Raw genomic sequence first — 21,818 nt, forward strand, 5'->3', positions numbered from 1 at the left:
TTTTATGCAGTGAGAATTAATTATGATACTTTCATGCAAATCAGCCTTCAAAATTCAGGAATCAAGGAGGCTTCCATAGGTTTGGAGTGCTCATCGTACAGACTTTTACTCTATCGATGAAAGAAACTTGCCAGACTTGCAAGATACTGGGGATAATAAACTAAACTCTGAGTGAATAAAATTTTTGATTCAAAGTTGTTCCTCCACTGATCATTTTAAGGCCTTTTCATAGAATCATAGAGTGGTTTGGGTTGGAAGGGACCTAAAAGATCATCTAGTTCCAACCCCCCTGCCATGTGACACCCTTCACCAGACCAGGTTGCCCAAAGCCCCATCCAAACCGGTCTTCAACACCTCCAGGGAGGGGGCATTTTACATCAATCCATTTCTTTTGTGTGTTGAAAGAAACCCCTGAAATCTGATTTCAGCCCTGAAGGCTACATTGATGTGGCATGGGCCACTCCAGTCAGAAAGCCTTTCTGGCACTGAAAAGAAACCAAAATAATGGAACGAGAAAGAATGATCTTGGAAAAAAAACCTATTGCCTTCTCCTGCCTGAACTGGACCTGTAGTTTCCAGAAGGCTAGGATGGTTATTGCAGAGACTAGATTTGGTTCATATTTGTTACAGTGCTTACCAGCAACATAGCTTATGAGTAGCTGTGGGCTACACCTCGGTTTTAAGTTCCAGAGACAACTCAGTACCCTTGATATCAGCCTTATGGCTGGTTTTAGAAAAAATGTTTCACTATTGACTCTGCTGTGCACTTTGCATCACTTTTGTTTGCTTTTTCTGCAGTTTTTGAATGCAGTAAAACTAAAGGCAGTGATATATATGGTACCTACAATGGCTTCTGTAGAGAGATAAATTCCATTAATTAGTCAAAATGAAATATAAATTTGGAAATTGCAAAAGTAGTTAGACATTCCATTGTACTCTTAACTGCACATTCAATTCAGTGCATACTAATGCACAATTAACATTATAAAAAATCAAGGTTAAAATATAATTAATGTAACTATAGCTTAGTTATAATTAAACTAATTATACTGATATACAGTGTAACAACAGCTATCTCAGCCATTATATTGATGTAAATTTATTCTGCCTTTCAAGTAAAGCTATTTGAATTACATTTTTAATTATTTATCAAGCTGAATATCATAACTATCAAAAGAATCCAACTCCTAGCTATAAAGAAATATTTTACTTTCCCCTCTTTGGAGAGCAGTTCTTTGGTCCTATGACTTTGTAATCCAACAGCTGAGATGACTGACACTTAATTCAAATAGAATGGGGAGTTGCTGTCATAGAGAATCTCTCTGTGCAGAAGAAAGATAGAAATTCATGGGAGATAAATTAATTACATGAGGAAGACTGCCAAATGCTTCAGTCCTCAGTGGAGCAACCTATGAACAAGACAACATCCAGTTTATCTGTTTCTTCCTGTACACACCCCACTACAAGTGAGACTTTGCTCTAAATGTGAACTTAAAGTCAACTCTATTCAGCAAACTACAAAACTACAAACTACGGCAAAACAGAGCGCACCAAAAAGGCAAACAAACCACTAGTCACATTATTCATTATTTTACATTGATCTTGACATGAGACATAAAAGGATTTTGACATTTTCTCTTCCAAGCTGTGTTTAGCCCTCCTCAGTCAAGGAAGGCTTTATGACACAAAGTCACCGAAGAAGGTTTAGACACAAATATCGAAAGGGGAAGAAAACAAAAATGGCCAATGTACACTCAAAAAAAAAGAAAAAAATGTGGAAGAGATACACAATATCAGGTAATACATCAACGCAGTGAGATTCAAAGACTACGAGGGCTCACTTTGTTCTCCTTTGTTTTACCACTTTGTGAAGTGTCAGCTTTTCTTACTACATATTAAATACAGACCTTACTGTATTTGACAGAAAATGTAACTACAAAAATGTTTACAGTTTCACACACTAGCTTTCATTTAGCCAGCTCACGCACTGGTGGCAATCTCGTTATGGCAGTAGAGCTAAGCATGAACTAATTTGAGTCCATTTGTACTCTTAAAGAGGAACAGCTGTGCTACAAAGAACACAAAAAAACCCTTCTAAATGTCAAGCAGACCATGCAGTTAACTATTATACATATTTAAGTTGACAACTCCTTTGTATGGATGTTGTTCAGAAGCCAATCAGAGTCTGCTAATGTCTTATAGCAACATACTTTATAAATACAGGTAAGCAATTTTTATTAAAATATTCTCCTTTCTAGTTATTTTCCTTTCTGCTTTTAATATTTCTGCCCTTTATGAGAGGGACTGCTGTTACTTCAGTATCAGTATTTTATTTTCATATCTTCCAAAGTAATTGTTTCAATGCTGCTTCTTCCTTTGGCACTCTTTAATATTGGGGTTGCAAGTATCCCTTATATGGAGACACACTCTCTATACGATAATTATTTTTCTGTTTCTTTTGGACAGATATGTCACTGATAATGGCAATGTTAATGAGGTACACAAAATAATAAAAAAGACAAAATCCCCTGTGAATGGCATTTTGCTATTATCTTCACAAGATTGGCTGTGGTTGGTGATAAATTCCTATTATTTCTCTTACTGGCCTATATTTATCACATCACAGTTGCAACCAGATGGGACTGCAAAGGTTAGAAGTTGGATATAAATATTTTTTCTGCAGAAGGGTATGAAAATTTTTTAAAAAGCAGGTTTTTGGTAGACTGCTCAGCTTGTATGCTAGAAATGTGCATTTGCTATGTAAGTGGTAAGATACAAATTTTAGGCATATAGTGCATTTAAAAAACCTGTTTAATTTGTAGTGTATCAAAAAGAGAAAAGATTAACAAAATCAAAACAGAAGCCTTCCCTTCCCCCAAAGAATGCCCCCATCAAGAAGAATGCCAGGAAACCCTGATTTGCAGAAGAGATGAAGTTGGCTCTAGTATTTAATAAACATTCCTGCTTAATAACACCCAGTCTTATGAATCTCAGTGATATTAAAAACAGTTGTGTAACATCTAGCTTTTATGCATTTTACTAAGCTCTTGTTATGAAAAGAGACAGAGTTTTCTCTCAGGTTTTCAGGAATAAGCTCCTTTTTTTGCAGTATTAAATATTCAACAAACAAACAACCTAAAGGCCAACAGATCTTTTAGAAGTACCAGAAGATGCTGTGAATCTGCTCTTCTGCCCCGTTAAAAAGGCAGCTGCCACTCTGAAGTACATTTTTCTTATTTTCTTTTAGAATCTAGCAGGAGTTTCCTGAATACAACTTGGCTATCAGTGTGGGAGGCTCTTTCAATATAATCCCATGTACCTCCAAGATGTTTTAGGTTGAACTTCCCAAATTCTGTCTTGCACTCCAAGTGGACACCAGTGATGAGTGGTATTCCTCAGGGGTCAGTACTGGGACCGGCACTGTTTAACATCTTGGTCGGCGACATGGACAATTGGATCGAGTGCACCCTCAGCAAGTTTGCTGATGACACCAAGCTGTGTGGTGTGGTCATGTATTGGGTCTGGCTGAGATGGAGTTAATTCTCCCCACAGCAGCCCTCATAGTGCTGTGCTGTGTATTGGTAGCTAGCAAACTGTTGATAACACACCAGTGTTTTGGCTACTACTGAGCAGTGCCAGCACACATCAAGGCTTTCCAACATTTCTTTTTCCCCAGCAGCAGGCTGGGGGTAGGCAAGATCTTGGGAGGGGACACAGCTAGGACAGCTGACCCAAACTGACCAAAGGGATATTCCATACCATATGACGTCATGCTCAGCAGTAAGAAACTGAGAATAGGGGGAGGAACAGGGCGGGGGCATTCGTTGTTTTTTTTTTTTACAATGTTTGTCTTCCGGAGTAAGGGGCACGCTTACTGAAGCCCTACTTCCCAGGAAGTGGCCGGACATCGCCTGCTGATGGGAAGTAGAGAATAATCTTTGCTTTTTGCTTTGCTTCCGCGCGCGGCTTTTTGCTTTAGCTACATTAAACTGCCTTTATCTCGACCCACGAGTTTGGGATTGTTTTTTCTCCATCTTCCCTTCTCCCCTCCCTGCCTTGCTGAGGAGGCGAGTGATAGAGCGGCTCTGGTGGGCACCTGGCCCCCAGCCAGGGTCAACCCACCACAGGTCAACACACTGGAGGGAAGGGATGCCACCCAGAGGGACCTCGACAGGCTAGAGAGATGGGCCCATGCAAACCGCATGAAGTTCAACAAGGCCAAGTGCAAGGTCCTGCACATGGGTCAAGGCAATCCCAAACATGGATATAGGCTGGGTGGAGAATGGATTGAGAGCAGCCCTGAGGAAAAGGACATGGGGATGTTGGTGGATGAAAAGCGCAACATGAGCCAGCAATGCGCTTGCAGCCCAGAAAGCCAACTGTGTCCTGGGCTGCATCAAAAGAAGTGTGACCAGCAGCTCGAGGGAGGTGATTCTGCCCCTCTACTCTGCTCTCATGAGACCCCACCTGGAGTACTGCATCCAGCCCTGGGGGCCCCAGTACAAGAAGGACGTGGACCTGTTGGAGTGAGTCCAGAGGAGGGCCATGAAGCTGAGCAGAGGGCTGGATCACCTCTCCTATGAAGACAGGCTGAGAGAGTTGGGGTTGTTCAGCCTGGAGAAGAGAAGGCTCCAGGGAGACCTTCCAGCAGCCTTCCAGTACCTGAAGGGACCTACAGGAAAGATGGTGAGGGACTGTTTATCAGGGACTGTAGCGATAGGGCAAGGGGTAATAGCCTTAAGCAGAACGGAGGTAGATTTAGATTAGATATTGGGAAGAAATTATTTTCTGTGAGGGTGGTGAACTGAAACAGGTTGCTCAGAGAAGCTGTGGATGCCTTATACCTGGAAATGTTCAAGGTCAGGTTGGATGGTGCAACATGGTCTAGTGGAGGGTGTCCCTGTCCATGGCAGAGGGGTTGGAACTAGATGATCTTTGAGGTCCCTTCCAACCCAAATCATTCTATGATTCTATGATCTACCATTTCTAGTGCCCTGTGTTGTCCACAGGTGCAAAAGCTGTCCTATAAAATTCAAAGCTCTTTTCAGTACACCTGCCTCAAAGAGACACTTATGACTTCATTTTAAATTCAGTGAAATGATTACAATAGCAATCAAGAAAATGTACATATGTTTAGTTTGGGGTGTTTTGGGGGTTGGTACTATCAGAAATAATGTCTCTCTGAAAGCTGCTTCATGACATAGATTTTAAACAAAGAATTCTAGATCTGCTGACCAGCAGGTGGTCTGCAGCTGTGACCAGCAACTGCTTTTTTTCAGCTGACTCTCCTCTCTTCCTCTATGCCAGGAATACCAGACTTTTGAGCACACTACTGCCGTGAAAAAAGGAGAATTCTTACCGTGATATCCCCCTTCCTCCATTTATCTCAGGTGTAAATATAAATCAATCCACCTAAAAGTCTCTGGGTACCTGATACTCAAATCAGACCTTTGTTCTCCATGTATTATACACAGGGGTGGGGGTGGGGGGTTGTAGTTTGTGGGGTTTTGTTTTAATACATACACACTATCAGAAGCAAATAGGTCTACATTTAGAGAGGAAAGCTTTCTGAAATCTGCAATTGTCTTTCTGATGTGGATTGTATATATTCCTTATGGAGTATATTGCATAGCATAACAAATAAAAAGAACAGAAACATTTCCATCACTCTGAAGTTCCTTGTTTTTACATCTAAATACTGACTTAAAGGTGGTAGCTAAAGATCTGGAACTCAGACACATTCATTTAGCTTTTAACATCTGTTCACTGTCTGTTCACTGAGGTTGTAACTAACAAAGACAGCTTAGAGACACCTGGAATTGGAAGGTGTTCTGTACACTCACAAATTAACTATTACAAAAAATATTTTTAAATTTTAATTTTTTTCTTTGACTGTTTAGAACCTGATAGTTGCCCCAGTTCATGTCCTGGGGATAATCATGATTGCTGTTCAGAAAGGAAATTGCTATACCTGGATCTGAATCAGGTTAGCTTAACATAAAATTTTAACACAACCATCTTTGTATCTTCTCACTAGCCTACAGAAAATAACAACTTAACTGGTTCATAGATCACAGTATTCATCCTTTTTTTGTGTTAAAATCATGCATCAGTTCTATTCAGAAAAAGTTATTCTGCTTTGGATGAGTAACTTTAGTCATTCTTCAACTGTTGAGGACAGGTTCTCCAGACCTTTTATGGTTATAATCTCAGCTATGGAAAAGTCAACGAATTTGCCCCCTATTGATTTTCAGTAGCAGAGCGACACAGTGCATCGTGACCTGCTTAATGGCAGTTGCCAAAATCTGAAGCAAGGAACAAAGTCAGGAATGACATAAATCTCTTCTCCCAGTCCCGAATTTGTTTGTTTCCCCAAGTTCGGCTACTGTGTATTGCAGCTCTTGCTTGAGGTTGCCTTCTCAAGTGATAAGTTTTGAAAACTTGGCAATATGGGTTTTCCACTCACTTCAGCCACTTCAAACATAAAAATCTATAACCCGGATTGACACCACCGTAATACAGGGTGATAATTAATGTTGTCAAGGGTATTTTGGACACTTGTTTTGTGATTTTTTTAAAACGTTATCTTTAGGGATTCTGATAAAATAAGTCATGTAGTCAATAAACACTGTAAGTGCCAATACACATTGATGATGAAACATATTCTTATAACTTTATATTTGCCTTCAGCTGGATATTAAAATTTTGGAATTGTCGCACCAGCTCAAATCATTTGCCCAAATATAGATCTGGGACCACATTGTGCAGGGAAAGCCATATGCAATCCATGAATGCACAGGTGGGACCAAATACAAATCCCATTAAAATCTATGGAAAAATACCCCTCATAATCTAAAAAACCCCTAGGAGCTTAAATACTGGCTTGAGGATAATATCTTACCAAATTATTACAGATAATTTTATTTCTGTAAATCTCAGATCCTCTTCAGACTGTTGCTAAACTTCTGACCTCCATGGCATCCTGGTAGAAAGCATTCCACCAGTTCCAAAGAACACCAAATGTTAATTTTTACCTAATTTTAAATCACTTTTGTCATTGTTATTTTTGCTGTTGCTTAATGTCTGAAACTTTTTGTCTTCTGTTCTGGGAAATTATAAGTAAAACCAACCATCTAAAAGTCTCTGTAACAATTGTAAAGCTTCTTACTCTCCTAAGAATATTTTTTCCAAAATCTCTTTAGTAATTTCTTCTTCATGATTAACAATTATTTCATGGTCATTTTAGGAATTCTTTGTTATCAAATTATTTTTACACTGAATCTCTTCAAAAAAATGTTGTTATGAAAGATAATGAGAAAATCAAGCAAAACACACTTAATTAAAATCCTGTTTGGTAGTGGTGATGGTGTCCAGTTCAAAAGAAGTGTAGACTTTCCAGAAAACTGAATTTTGCAATGATTGAAACTACTTACATTTTGAAGTTAAATCTGCTGATCATTATCTTTGTAAAGAAGTGAGCAAATTTTGACCTATGAAAGTAGTTAATTTCTAAAACAAAGAATTCTAACTTGTCATTTTGGAAATTCCAAAAAGCTTCCTTTAAAAATTTTCTGAATTAAACCCTTCACCTGTCGTTCTCCAAAACATACTTTGAAATAGTCATCATTTAGGAAAAGAAAAGTTTTAAAATGGTTAACTAGCCCAGAATACATTTCTATAAACACATATACATTTTACTTTGGCCTGACTAAAAAAGAACTTCCCCTCCAATTTTCCCTGGAAAAAATGGTAAATGTTGGTTACATCTAACCCAAAAAGTCCGTTATTCACGTAGCACTCCACCAAAGTTAGCCTCAATAATCACCAACACTACCTCCTATCCTAATTACACAGCATATCGATCAAGTAATTAATTAATGACTCTGAAGGACAGAAGCATCAGAAAACATTTTAAAATTATCCACTTGAAGCACTGCTCGTCAGCCTAAGCCTGGAAACCTTTCAGTGCAGCACAAGTATGGGGGGTATATGTCCATGCATCTGGACATACTGTATGTTAAGACTTTTGTTACAATTTTAAAAGGCTGTACATTAAGGCTTCCTAGAGCCTACTCTTTTGCTACCAGACAAGTTTATTCTCAATTAACAGAGCTGTCAGACAGAATTAAATAATGCTAAAATGCTTTCCTGCAGAGACTTAACAGGAATAAAGCAATATACATTTAAAAGGGAACAAAACAGGTCCTTAGAGTGCAGTATAAAGGACTGAAGACGTGCTGAGTCTTTGATCATTGGCATTATCAATTAGCACTATTCTGATCAAACCCTGTGTTACTTACCCTGTAGGAGTCTTAATAACAGCACGTCCTGCAGATGGGATAGTATCTCCAGTCAGCATCTTAAATGTTGTGCTTTTCCCAGCTCCATTTGTTCCCAGGAGTCCAAAACACTAACACAGATTAAAAAAAAAAAACAAAACAAAACAACACAAAAAAAACCCAGCAAAAGCAATCAATATGCTATGCTGAAAGAAATAAATAATATGAATTCTTCAACAGTTTCTCCCCTTTTCATATTTCCTATCATATGTAAGGTACTGTATATGGATATACTGTCTTTGCAAATTCCCTTTCCCATGGAAAATAAGTTTTTTAAAAAGAAAATATATAACATTTTGATTACCCCCTAATTACTAAAAGTGACTTATTTAGGATCCCAGCTCTCCACTTAAAACCCTGCCCAGTAACTAAATGCATTATTTATCCAAGTTATTAGTAAATGCAACATTTGAACCTGAAGATCTCAAGTCCTATTTTAGACCCCTGACTACCAGGCTATAGAGTCAATATTTCTCAGGTTCCATGAGCTGCTTCACTCTGTACAAGTAAATGAACACTGCACAGCCAGGACACACGCTGTCTCTGAACAGTTATTTCAGGCCCTTAGCTGCAATGAATATATGCTTAAGCTAGGACAGGATTTGTATTGTCTACTTATAGCACTTAATAACTTTTCAAATACTTGTTTCATGAACTTTCTTATTGATAAATAGGCTTTAATTGGCAATAACATCTTCCTGGTTACCCCAGTTAGTTACCCAACAACTGATTTGTAACTGACAGGATGTCACTAGACCTGCATTGCCATAAACTAGTTTCTCATATCTTCCAATTTGCTATTAGCAACCAAGAAAAGTTGTTTCCTTATCACTATTTCTGAAATTAATATCTGCAATTCCCAAAAGCATCAAAATCATGAAAAAAAAAAAAAAAAAGCTGTTCTGAAATCTTTAGGATTACCATATTCAGTGCTAAATTTCAGCTTACTAAAATATTATTTTAGTCTATTATATGCTATATTTAAATATATTGTGATGATTTCAGCATGGGAACTACAAGTTTGCCTTGGTGACAAATTCAGGATTCAGTCTACAGTTTATGATTGAGCTAGGTATTCTTTGCTTTCTCTTCAGACATTGAACTGCTGTGCTACCTACTTGCTTTTTATGTTAGCCTATAAAACAGTAACTTGGTAAAGATAAGCAAGAAGAAAAAAAAATCAAGACTCTGATGAATTTGTAACCCAAAAAATAAGTGAACAGTTGCTTCTTAAACACCACCAGAGCTTCTGCTTTTATCCAGTTATGGATTTTTAGGAATTACTACAATTGAAATTGTTATGCTGCTATCTACAGATCTTTGATTGCAGACAACCTGAGTGTTGTCTGAACAATTGCACAGAATTAAGTGTTATTTTCTGAAAGGAAAAAAAAAAAAAAAGACCTCTTTACCTCTCCCCTTGGTATTCCCAAGCTTATGCTTTCCACAGCTGTGTTCTTCTTACTGAAACCTCCATAACACTTCCTGAGGTTGTACAGGAGGAGGACATCATTACCAGTTCTTCCACCAAAGAGTCTCTGTCGCTCCATTTCTACATCAACATCTTCTGAAGGGCTGCCCATGCTGTTAATTGAACCCTGACCCCTAAACCAGAAGATGATAACAAATGATACATGGCAAATTGGACATTATTGTACTCTGGATAACTCTTGTTTTATCTCCCTGGTTGCAATCCTTAAAGCTTGGTGATGCAATCTCAGCAGAATCCAAGGGAAACAGCGACTACTACTATTTTTTCTGCAGTTTCCACTAATTCAGTGCGTTGTAATATCAGAAGTATTTCTCTTCAGGTGTTCAAAGGAATCCACCATTTTCTTTCTTTAAAAAATAATTCCTTTTTCACCTGGCAGAATACAAATAGCAACACACCTTTGTTTCTGGAGGAGATCCCAATGAAGAAAAAGCCGTAAAAGAAGAAGTAGTGTTCCTTGCAGTGCCATTTCCACAAAAATCCAACCCAGGAAATTCATCTCAAACGGACTCACGTATGAATCTATTCCAAAGCTGCTGGTCAGGTCAAACTTGATCTGATTGTACGAAAGTTCTATTAAGCCCTGGCCTAAGCAGAATTGTGGGAATATGATGAACGTCCATTTGAGGATATTGTAGATGTTCTGAAAACTCTGTATTAAGATTGAGCAAGGGGGAGGGGAGAGGGAAGGAAAAAAAAAAAGAAAACAACTAATTTTCTCCAACGGCATATTAAGCACACTTACAAATCTGCATTCAAATCTCACTCAAGGTGAACTGATTTCAGAAGAGCATATTGTGAACTATGTTGGGGAGGGGTTCATACCTTATTGAACTTTAGAGTGCCTAGGGCCATGGGATTCTAATTTTAGTTGAGGTTCACAGACAGCAACGAAACACATGTGGCCATGATCATTCTATTTTCTTAAAATTTTAATATTCGAATGCTAATAATTCTAAATCACCAACTTAAACCCAAGCCAACACCAAATCTGCCTCCAAACTTAAGTGACATGTAATTCAGATCTGACTTCAGTCATCAAGTTTTTGACCTGGTACATGCATAGATACTCATACACATTCTGGATCTCCTCTCTATCAAGTTGCTTAATTACCATTATGACTAATGAAAATTACATACATGGAGTGAGAATGCATATTACTATTCATACAATGCACTACAGATCCTAGGAATATGAGGCTTATCTCTTATGTCAATATTATTCAAACACATTTTACAATGCATATAATCTATTCAACGGACCAGAACAGCTCTCATTATGTGCCAATTTCAACTTAATGGTCTGGAAAATGTCAAGGTTTCAATTAACGTTGTTTTTCCATTATTACAGTGCAACATTATTTTGTTTCCCTTATATAAGCAAGTTAAAATTCAAGATGGTAACAAGCAATACAGTATACACTAGGACAAAAAATCATGAATGTTTAAAACATGAGTTTCCTGGAAAAAATCTTGTCTCTGCATATATATAAAAACATACATATATATGTACACAAACATATACACACATGCACATGTGTGCATACGTCTTGCTTATGAGTAACATAAAGCAAAGGTTTTAAACTGACCTGCACTTTGTTAATTATAGCTAACAAACGAGGTAAGAGAGTCACCAGCATGGTACACAGACCAAACAACAAAATTTAAGGAGATGTAAGAAATAAAAGCTACATCTGAACTTGATAAGAATCTGGATACAAGATACATCCATGGTAAAGTTGCATATCTGAAAGTTTAAAGAAACAAAATTATCACACATAAGTTATGTTTTGGCCTTGCCAAAAAAAAAAAAAAATCCCCCAAAAAACCCAAAACCCAAAACATTTATCATACTAGGAAAAAAACCCAATAGCCACTCTTTATTTTTAAAATTTGAAAACAACTCTTTTAACCAATTGAGAAAAAAAGACAAATTTTGGATGTATTTTCTCTACCAAATTACCTTACGATTCTGAAGATGTACACATAGCTACTTCCATGTGATGTGCAGATACGATCCATTTTTGCATATATCAACTGCATATATTTACTTTCATTGTTCCAGAAAGCTCACAACCCTGATTTCTGAATGATTGCAAAACCATGCATCTTAACAAGCCACTTACATAGAGATAAAATTAAAACCAAATATTTGAAGCTTAAATCACGGTTGCTGAGCAATCAGCTTTTCTTAGAGATTTGCAAAGAAAGAAAAAAGAATAAAAAAGGAAGGAGAGAGTAAGCAGAGAGAGGGAGGAAAAGAAAAAAAAAAAAAAAAGAAGAAAGCATTAATCCTTGAACTCAGACTAATATTTGTGACAGTGATATCTGAGAACTGAAATTTGCCGGAGATCATGTTAGCATTGTTATTGCCTAAAACAGGTTATCCATTAGTAGAATAGTAGCCATCAAAAATGAGTGCATAGTTACTTCATAGCACAATGATGATAAGACAGCATGTCCATGGCTACATCATTTTCAATGCAAATCTCTAGAGAAGGAGAGAAGGCACCCTCCATTCTGCCAAGTCAAATGATGCCTATCCAAAATGGAGCAGTCACATTTTTTATAAAGAGTAAGATACATCTAGCCAGACTGAAAAAATGCCCAGGCAATTTGATGAGCATGAATGTCATGTAAAGGAAATTTATTTCCTGTTCAACATAGCACAAAACATATCTATCAAGCAAACAGTATATAGACTGCAGGAGCATATGCCATCGCATGATATGCAGTGTATATACAGTTATACTATATATATATATATACTTCTTATATAGTGTTAATATATGTATATATAATTGTTTTAATAGAGAGCTCAATGCAAGAGCAACCAGCCAAAAATCAGTGAATTCAGTTTTTCACTGCATTAAACCATAGTTCATGAGCCATAAAAGTCCCTTTTAAATTCAGTATTGTGTACTTTACAGATGAACTCTTTTCATCTAAGAATGCCAAAATCCTTTACCTTAAGAAACAAACTTTCAAATCCTGCTGTGAAGTAATAGTGATGTTATCCTCAGTTTACAGGAAGATAAAGGTTAAATGACTTAATGTTTGGGTCTCAAATGATGATTGTAAGTATTCAAGATCATGCTATACTTTTCAGCATCTTGTTGCCAATTTAATTACACAATCTTTTCTTCCCTTCATGCACATACCCAAATCACTATTCTAAGTTTTGCTCTGAATTACAATACCATAAATACAAGACAAGTCCATCCTTGGAAACAGCTCAGGAAAGAAACATGATTTAGAATGCTGTTACTCTTCTCTAAATGAAAGCAAAATTTTATTTGTTTGCTTATAGCTACTAAGAAATTAATAAGACTTTTAGAACACTAAAATTGTAAGATGTTCAAGCGCAGCCTTTAAAGTAGCTGCCAGTCATGCCTACATTTCTATCCCAACTCTTTCTTTTCCTTCAGCTACAGCTGTAATTTGTTATTTTGTAAGTATCAAAGACGGAGCTTTTTGGTCAAAAGTACTTAAACAGTTGCACTATAAAACACTTTTGCTATCAGCCAAAAGAGGAAAGAATGCAGTTTAGTTAAGAGACCATTATATTTTTAAAGGAAATCCGTTTAAAGTAGCACACTAGGAAATTGTTGATTATTCTTTTAAGCACACTCCCTTCTGGCACATAGCTTAACATTTTCTTGTAACTGTGCTATTTTTGTCTTTATTCTAGATCAGAAATGCTGCACAAATGCACCCTGAAGAGAAAAATAAAATTTTAAAAGGAAAAAAAATGCATTATGGAATGCAGATAAATGAGAATTTATCTGCACAGTACTGATGAAGGATAAAATGACCACAACAGGCTTCATCACATTTACTGTGTAGTTAGGCTGAGTAAAGGGTAGACTAGGACCTGTGGCAACTCTGAAATTTATCAGTGTTCTTGACACATGTTAAACTTACCAACTGACAGTTATTGTATCTTTAATACATGTTAATACACATTGAATACATAGGCCTTCTTGTTAAAAATCACTGTAATATCTGTTATGTCAATCAAAATTGAACAGTACAAGAGGGATTATGGCTGAGATGATTAAGCTGCATCTGCAGCCAACAAAAAAATTTTTAGAAGACAGTCCAGCTTTTCAGTCATTGCTTGTTACTTCTGAAATATCCTAACTTTCACTCAATATTTTGGTTAAAACAATGCCAGCATAACTCTCAGCATCTGGGATTTAGTGGTACATGGTGGGCAGGACCAAAGCCTATAGCACACCGCAGAAAACATGTCATGGCTTCAGCAGACATACAAATCTGCATGACAGACATACAATGTACTGTATGGTTCATTTGCTGCTTGACTAAGATCTCTATACATGGCTATTATTATGCTGCTGTCACAGTAACGGGATTACAAGAAGAATTCAAGAGTTGTAAAGGTAATAAAAAACCACAGGGATGAGATTTAGTAGTCTTTGCACTAAGACTGATAAGAATTTCTGGATTTAACTTGAAGGAATCAATTGATAGTAGTGCAGAAGGAAGGAAGAAGAGTGATACAGAGAGGAGAATAGTATGAACTTTGGATGTTTCATCTGCGTTATTTACAAGATCATGACCTCTAGAATATTACATACTAGTCTGGCCACTCATGCCCAGGAAAAGATGAACTCAAACTGGAGTTACAGGGAAAAATGATAAATAGAATTATCCAGGGAATGGGAAGGCCTTTTTACAAGAGAGGATTTGGCTCGCTTGGGCTTGCAAAAGATGTTTGATGAGGGAGAATTATGAAGTATGGCTCCAAATAAATTTAGGCTGGAATTTCAAAGAATACATCCTACTATAGTGATACTGAAACAGTTTTCCAAAAAAGGAGTTGCTGGAGGCATGAGATCTTGAAAACAGTTTCAAGATGAAATACAGTAAGGTTTTTTAAAAGTATTTATCTGAAACTCATTCTGGAATGCAACATGTTCTGATCTTGCAGAAGGTTCTTTCTATTTTCCTTCCCTGTGATTCTCTCATGGAGCAGTTATATTTCATTATCTAAACATCTGTGTCAGAAGATATACATTCCTCCCCTATAAAGATAGCAACAATTAGTTGTTTGAGATAAGGAAGAAACTTCTTCTCAGAATGCTTATCCTGTAACTATTCATCTTCAGCATTTCTCACATCACCTGGGACTGCACACAGGAAGAGTTAAAGGAACAGAATAGACAGACCATTAGTTTGATTGAGCCCAGGGCTCAACAGCCTTATTACTATAGTGAAATTAATCCTCTGTTTAACCAGTTATTTTAACTTTTTATAACTTTTTTTTTCATGTGAAACTAAGAAAGAGGGTGATATGGGAGGACTTTCCTCTCTCACAGCACTATTTGGAGACAAATCTCCAACCAGCCCAGCACTCCACATTGGACAGACTTCTCATTGGAAATGTAAATTCCTGGAGCTATCCAACATTACAGAATTACAGAAAATGGGTAGAACTGTAATAAAATACAACCACTTCTTACCTTCTTGATGATATTCTGCATAGTTAAGCACTGAAATTCTGATCTGAATATGTTATTATTCCCTCATTTTCTGGAAGATAGCTTACAATCAATTTCTAACAGCAAATGATTTTTATACAGGCTGAGTATTTTCTGAGACATTTCCAGTCTTTTTTTTTATTTTTTTTTTTTAAAATGCGTGAGCAAATCTCCCTCCACCTTCCATGTGGAACTTTCAAACTCATGTTTCAGCCTGTTTCTCACTGTCTTTTGATGAATCATAATCATTTCCAAAGAGCAAAAATCATGCATCCAGCAGCAGGTGCAAACCAAGTCTAAAGATTTCTGTTTGTTTCTTACAAGCTATAATTCCATAGTAGCATTTCCAATCACATACCCAAAGAGTATCAGCAGGAGAACAGTGGCTGCCAAGTTCTTTCGGAAAGTGAAGGCTGATAGCTGGAAGGCACTAATAACTCCAACACACAGAGTGACCGGAATCATGTAAAACAGCTAGAAACAGAAGAAAAAGGCACTTAGCAGGTAAGCATCTCTTACTGGTCTGTCTTAATTAGCATAGAAGGGCTCTACAAATTAACTTTTCCATATTTGCAATATAATTACACTATAAATTAGGACGAATTAGGCAGAAGAGCTCTGAGATTTCATAGTCCACACTTACTGTGAAACTACCCCTCTTACACATATACATATGAAACAGCCTGACAGAATAAAGTCCGACTATAGAATATTCCCCTTAATTCCATTTCTATTGACCTTTCCAATACATCCATTTAACAAGCTAGCTCTTCCAGATAATGAGTCCATATGGGACTATTGCTCCAAAACATCAAATTATACTGTGAATACAGAGTCTTGGATTCAGAAATAGCAGTTTCACTGATTGGTGCTTCAGTCATAGGAGAATAGTAAGGATACTATTTTAAAAGAGACTTTAATGAAGGACCATGTGTGCTGATGAAGCAAATGACAAGTTTTAATGGGAACAGACATAATATTTAGAAGAGTTACAGCCATTAGGCAACTGGGAAAACAGTTTCTCTGTTTAGTTTCTTGATATAATGGAAACCAAATACTTAAGGGAGGGAAGGATGTGATGGGTACAGGGGATTCATATCCAAGTATTTGAGAGAGACGGATTCTGCTTGCAACTAGCAGTGGCAAGACGTGAAAATCTGTGCTCAGTTCCATTCTCAGTGTCTGCCTGCTCTGTGCATTGACCCCGAGCTCGATAGGGCAGTGACTGCCTCCATTTCTGCTTTATATAATATTTAACCTTATTCTAATATAACAGATTCTGAGATGCAACTGCAATAGAAACAACAAATCAAGGTCTAGCTAAATCTTCAGTGCAGATGAACAACATCCCTGCTGTTAAAATTTTACTTTCATACTGAAGTACAATGCAAACCTGTCCAAAATTAAACCAGAGGGCGTGGCTCCTTTGCCAATGGGAAGATAGGTATTTTTTTGAGAGAAGGGCGATGAAGTGAAATGTAGACAGATGTATTTTCTCATCTTGTTCACAATGTACCTTATTCATTGCCATATACAAATATCATACCATACCACTCCACCAATTTAAGTTTCAGTTATCCTGGAGCTATTTGAAAAATATGGTAGAGAAGTCACAAAGCATCTGAGTCCCAGTAGGTTTCAACAGACCTGGGACTTTTTTCTAGAAATAAATAACTTTAAACATTAAATGCTATTAGAAATCTTACCTGAAAGCATGTATGTTATAAAAGTCAGGCATGCACAAATAAAAATAAACCTTTATTTTGCCTCTCCAGTGACACAAGTTTAATCTGAACAAAACATCTCTATTTGTCCTGAAATTTTATTAGCACTTAGACATTTTCTGTTTGTTGAACATAGTAAAGTATACCATTCATATGTATAAATACAGTAAGAACAGACTGATTCTCATGACAGCAATTTCATAAATCAAATACTTCTGCAGGTCTAGTAAAGATTATGCTACCAGTAATACCAGTAATACTTAAAATATGTAGAGGGATTTCAAATTTGACAGTTCATATATTCATGTGTTCAGTGTCCCTAAATGATCTGCAGCACAATTAGCATTTAAAGCAGTGTCTGTTCTTTCCCAGATCATGATTGATCATGCAGTACTGTACTGAATTTGTGAGAACATTTTGAAAGGAAGAGATTGGCAGAAAGTAATGAGGAGTTGACTTTGCAGCACAAGGAGAAACTGAATGATGAAAGACTGAGGTTTTAACCAAGCCCTCTTATCTGACACAGCACAAAAAGGAATACAAAGATTGACTGGCCAAGTAAATAACGTTTGGAGAAATGTGTTCTTACTTCAAGCTTGCTCAGGTGTGAAAATCCTGATTTCAAGCATGAATAGGTGAAGATCTAATGTTTCAGATTTAGAATAGTCTGAATGACAACAGAGAGTGTTCCAAAATTCTCTGTTCCTGACCGGGATAGTTCATGTTTGTGTTGCCTGTGCTAGATGCCAGCTCTTCCTTCCATCACCCACGGTGTTAAGCAAGGTGCAGAAGCTTTATGTCCCTTCTCTGGGGCCAAGAATCTTTTTACTTTTGAATAATCTAAGTGACTCCAGTTGTTCACTATTGCCTCTGAAACCAATCTCCCAATCCAAAACATCCTCTTTGAGACGTGAAATATCAACACACAGCTCCCTAGTACTTTAAAACCACTAACTGTATCCCTTTCCCAGAAGTAGATGACCTAATTGCAAATTCCCACCAAACACTCAACTAATACTACAGCAAGCCTCTTCACAAGTGAATTATGAAAAAGGCTTTCAGTAAGGGACATACGTGTATTCTGTATATATACATATATAAATATACATACACACAGATATATATACTCGTATGTAATGGAGCAATTATTAATTTTAGTTTTTGAAGAGTCACCTTTGAAAATGACATTTGAAGATAATTTGTGGAATTCATGCTTAAGTGGAATCCAAAAGAGCTCCATTACACAGCCAATGAAAAATCAGTGACTGGGGACTAACAGTGACTTGAGGAAGTTAATTCTATCTCACCACCTTTGCTTATTGGCCTGAACAGAAATCAACTTCTCAGCTTGAAGAAGATAAGCAAAAATTCCTATTCGGCCTAAATCCGACCTGCCAAAGGTTAGGTCTCAGTGCCATTCCTGTCTTTACATTGGATTAAAAGAGTAGATTTAGGGAAAAATAATAACTTTTGTGATATTTTCAAAGAAGAGAAGATTTGTTAATGAACTGCATGCAGACAATATACTATTTGTAATGCTAACAATGGTAGAAATTACTTTGCATGATAAAAATAAAAGTTCAGGACAGAGACTTCACCCATTTCTGATCTAGGTCATTCTGTGTACGTGAATTAATAAATAATATTTTCTACTGTCTTGCCAGAAATAAAATGTACCTGTTATGAGTACCTCTCATATTACGTACCAACAGATAGCATAATTATACCTTTAAAGTAGCTGACCTGTATCTTCAGGCTTCTCCAATAATCTGAAAGATTTTGCCAGTGGCAACTCAAAGCACAGAAACTCCTGCTATGAAGTGCTGTGTGGAAGATTCTCTCCTGTCTAGGTTGATTAGCCAGCTTCTTTTCATTTGTCAAATAGTGTAGGTACTTAAAGCTAGCATATGCTTTACTTTACAATTCAACTTTGGAAAACAAAGAACAAAATCCCTGCCTTAAAGAATTTTATCTGACAATATTAAAGTGGGAATGGTGTCCCAATGCTTGTTAACATGACAGCCAAGAGCTGTTGCTCTGCACAATTCAAATCTTATTCACGTGTCTTGTGACCATATCTCCTTTTGCTCATTTATGACAAACTAATTAAAAATTTACACCTGAACACATGCTGCCCCACATCATACATACCATATCACAGCAGAAGTTAGCAAGCCAATAAGTTTTGTAACCCAGGCCTGTGATGTGCTGCAAACGTTTTGTGCCAGATACTCTGTCTTTCACCATGGCACTTCCAATGGATGCGGTAAGGATAGAGAAACCCAGCATGATACACAGTGCTACCCCGCACTGACGAACATTCTCCATTCTAGGGTACAAAGCAAAAAGGCATAATGAAAACACAATGGGGGAAAAAACTCACCAAACCCAACCACTTTCAAGGCCAGCTTCTTACCAAAACAATTCTAGACATTAGGACTTTAATCCCATTTGCAAACATCATATTTGTATGATCATCAACATCTAATTAGAGAACAGGAGCAAGATGATGTGTTAAATTACGAAACTATATGTAAGTAAACACACAGCGTGTGTTTAAAGTCTGAATAGTAAAGTGAAGCTTTTGCAAATATTTCCCCCTCTATAGAAAATAAAAATTTAAAAAGTTGACAATCATTTAAAGCAGTTAACCTGTTTGAAAATGTCATGACCTGCTCACAAACACTCTGTAAAGGGCATTCAACGTAAATTCAGTATTTTTCTCTACAAAATAATGTAACCATATCTGATATAAACAGTAGACTTGGCATATAAACACCAGACTAGAGAAAATGCTTCACTCAGTGGAGCTGAATTGCATCTATCAAGTCGCATCTATTGCATGCAACGTACATGCTTGTGGAATTAATGGTTTCGATTGTCTGCTCATTGCAGCTGTTATATATTTTAAGAGTTTGCTCACATTTTGTCCTCATCCAGCAAGGCTCCTCCATATGGTTGGCTGTAGAGTGTGATCCCTGTGAAAAGAAAAATAAATTATGAAATAGTAAACGCTACATCAGGACTTCAAGTTCCAGAGTACACTGTTGACCCCTTATTACACAAGATGAATGAAAGGGCTAAATGCTTAATAAGCAACAGAAAGAGGTCAACCACCAAGCTGCCAAAACAAATATTGTCTCCTGTTGAGTGATTTCCAGAGTCTAATGGATAAACACAAGCAATAGCTGCTTTTCTGCATTCTGAGCTACAGAAATGGGTTCAACAATGTTGTATATTGCTGCAGGATCTACATCACAGAAGAGACCAAATAAAAAATCTAATGTAGAATTTTTTCATATACCTAATCTTCTGGAGTAAGGTAGGTTGCTATTGAAATTTATATACTTGCTATTTTATCATTTAACATTTTTAGATTGCTGATGTTTGCAAAGAAAAACTGTAGATTGAAACTGCAGAGCTTTAAAATTAAAAGACCCAATTGGGAGACTCAAAAAAAATCCTGAGTCGTCAAATGCATTCTTAGGTTTATTTTGGTTCCTGGTACAACCAGCCTGTAACAATCTAGCAAACTGAACTTCGGAATTGGAAGGTAGTTTGTGGACAAAAACTGTGGCTTTTTGCTTTTTTTGCTTTCAAGCAAAAGAAGAAAAATGAGGGGAGGGGGAGGGTGCAAAACTTTGTCAGTGCAAAAGTTGCTGTCCAACTGGTCTTGCTGCTGTTCCTGACTTCTTTCTCTGTGTGTACCTGACAGGTGTGCCAGCTGTAATGTAATACCGACTGGAAATTCTTGCAATGAGATCAAATGAGCACTATCTGATTAGAGTATCTAAAATAAATCTATGCTGTTCCCAATTTAAAAAAAAAAAATTAAAATCCATCCTAACAGTAATCATAATCTTCCCAGTTTCTTTGGCAAAGAAATAAATTGTTGATAGCCTTAGACAGACTCTTCAGGTGCCACTTAATTGAACATACTTCGTCATATTTTCTTAAAGTCCAGTGGTATAAAGATAAAAATTGTCTTCGTTCCAGTAACCAGTGCAATTGGACCTAGTATATATATACACTGATTTTGCCCCTTTAGTTTTTCATTCCTCATCTTCAAGCCAAAATAATCTAAACATCACTAAGTAACTGTGGGGTAAAAAGCTGAGCAAACAGAGGATGATGATGAAACTCACACACAGAACTAGTACAAGGAAAGATTTTTCAAATACAGTTAAAAGCAGTACTCTGAAGCCCAGCAGTAGTTAACAAACCAAAAGAAGATTCAAACTGATAAAGTTTTGATTCATCACTAGCAGATACATGTGCTATTTGCAAGATTCTTTCATGTCATTTGCCTAGAGGGACTGTTTAAAAGTTTTCCTTTGTTTTCCTTTTACAACCATTATTTTTTAAACAATAACTGCTATTTGTTCTGAAGCAAAAAACAGCATATCAAAGAAAACTATTTTTTCCCACTGGAACCAAGTATTAACTGAAATTCCATTTATGTAAAGGAAAAGTAACATGATAAGAAAAAGCTTCATTCCCAGAATTTTTTTCTAAGCTTTTCCAATGGTTGAATAAAGGTGTGCATGTTAGAAGAAAGAATGTCTTTACTTCATATATGGAGGATTCCTATTGAATTAGAAATTAATAGCCAAAAATAGAATGAAACCAAATTTTCACCATACAGACAAACTGAAACCAATCTAAATTTATTTCAGATCTAATTAGAAAAAAATTGAAAAATAAATAAATCTGATTTTCACACAATCTAATTATAATAGAGGAAAAGTTTAATTACAGT

The 21,818-nt window shown here is 36.7% G+C and overlaps 1 protein-coding gene across 1 annotated transcript in view; it reads right to left on the reverse strand.

Annotated features, from left to right (window-relative positions):
- ABCA13 (ATP binding cassette subfamily A member 13) overlaps positions 1–21,818 on the reverse strand; it is a 199,001-nt gene that overhangs the window by 32,946 nt on the left and 144,237 nt on the right. Inside the window, 8 exon segments of the mRNA XM_075744780.1 lie at positions 8,301–8,410; positions 9,752–9,944; positions 10,230–10,483; positions 11,421–11,486; positions 11,488–11,578; positions 15,694–15,809; positions 19,211–19,388; positions 19,983–20,037. Coding sequence (XP_075600895.1) covers positions 8,301–8,410; positions 9,752–9,944; positions 10,230–10,483; positions 11,421–11,486; positions 11,488–11,578; positions 15,694–15,809; positions 19,211–19,388; positions 19,983–20,037 — 1,063 coding nt within the window.

This window comes from Balearica regulorum, chromosome 2 (assembly GCF_011004875.1).
Source record: "Balearica regulorum gibbericeps isolate bBalReg1 chromosome 2, bBalReg1.pri, whole genome shotgun sequence".
NCBI lineage: Eukaryota > Metazoa > Chordata > Aves > Gruiformes > Gruidae > Balearica > Balearica regulorum.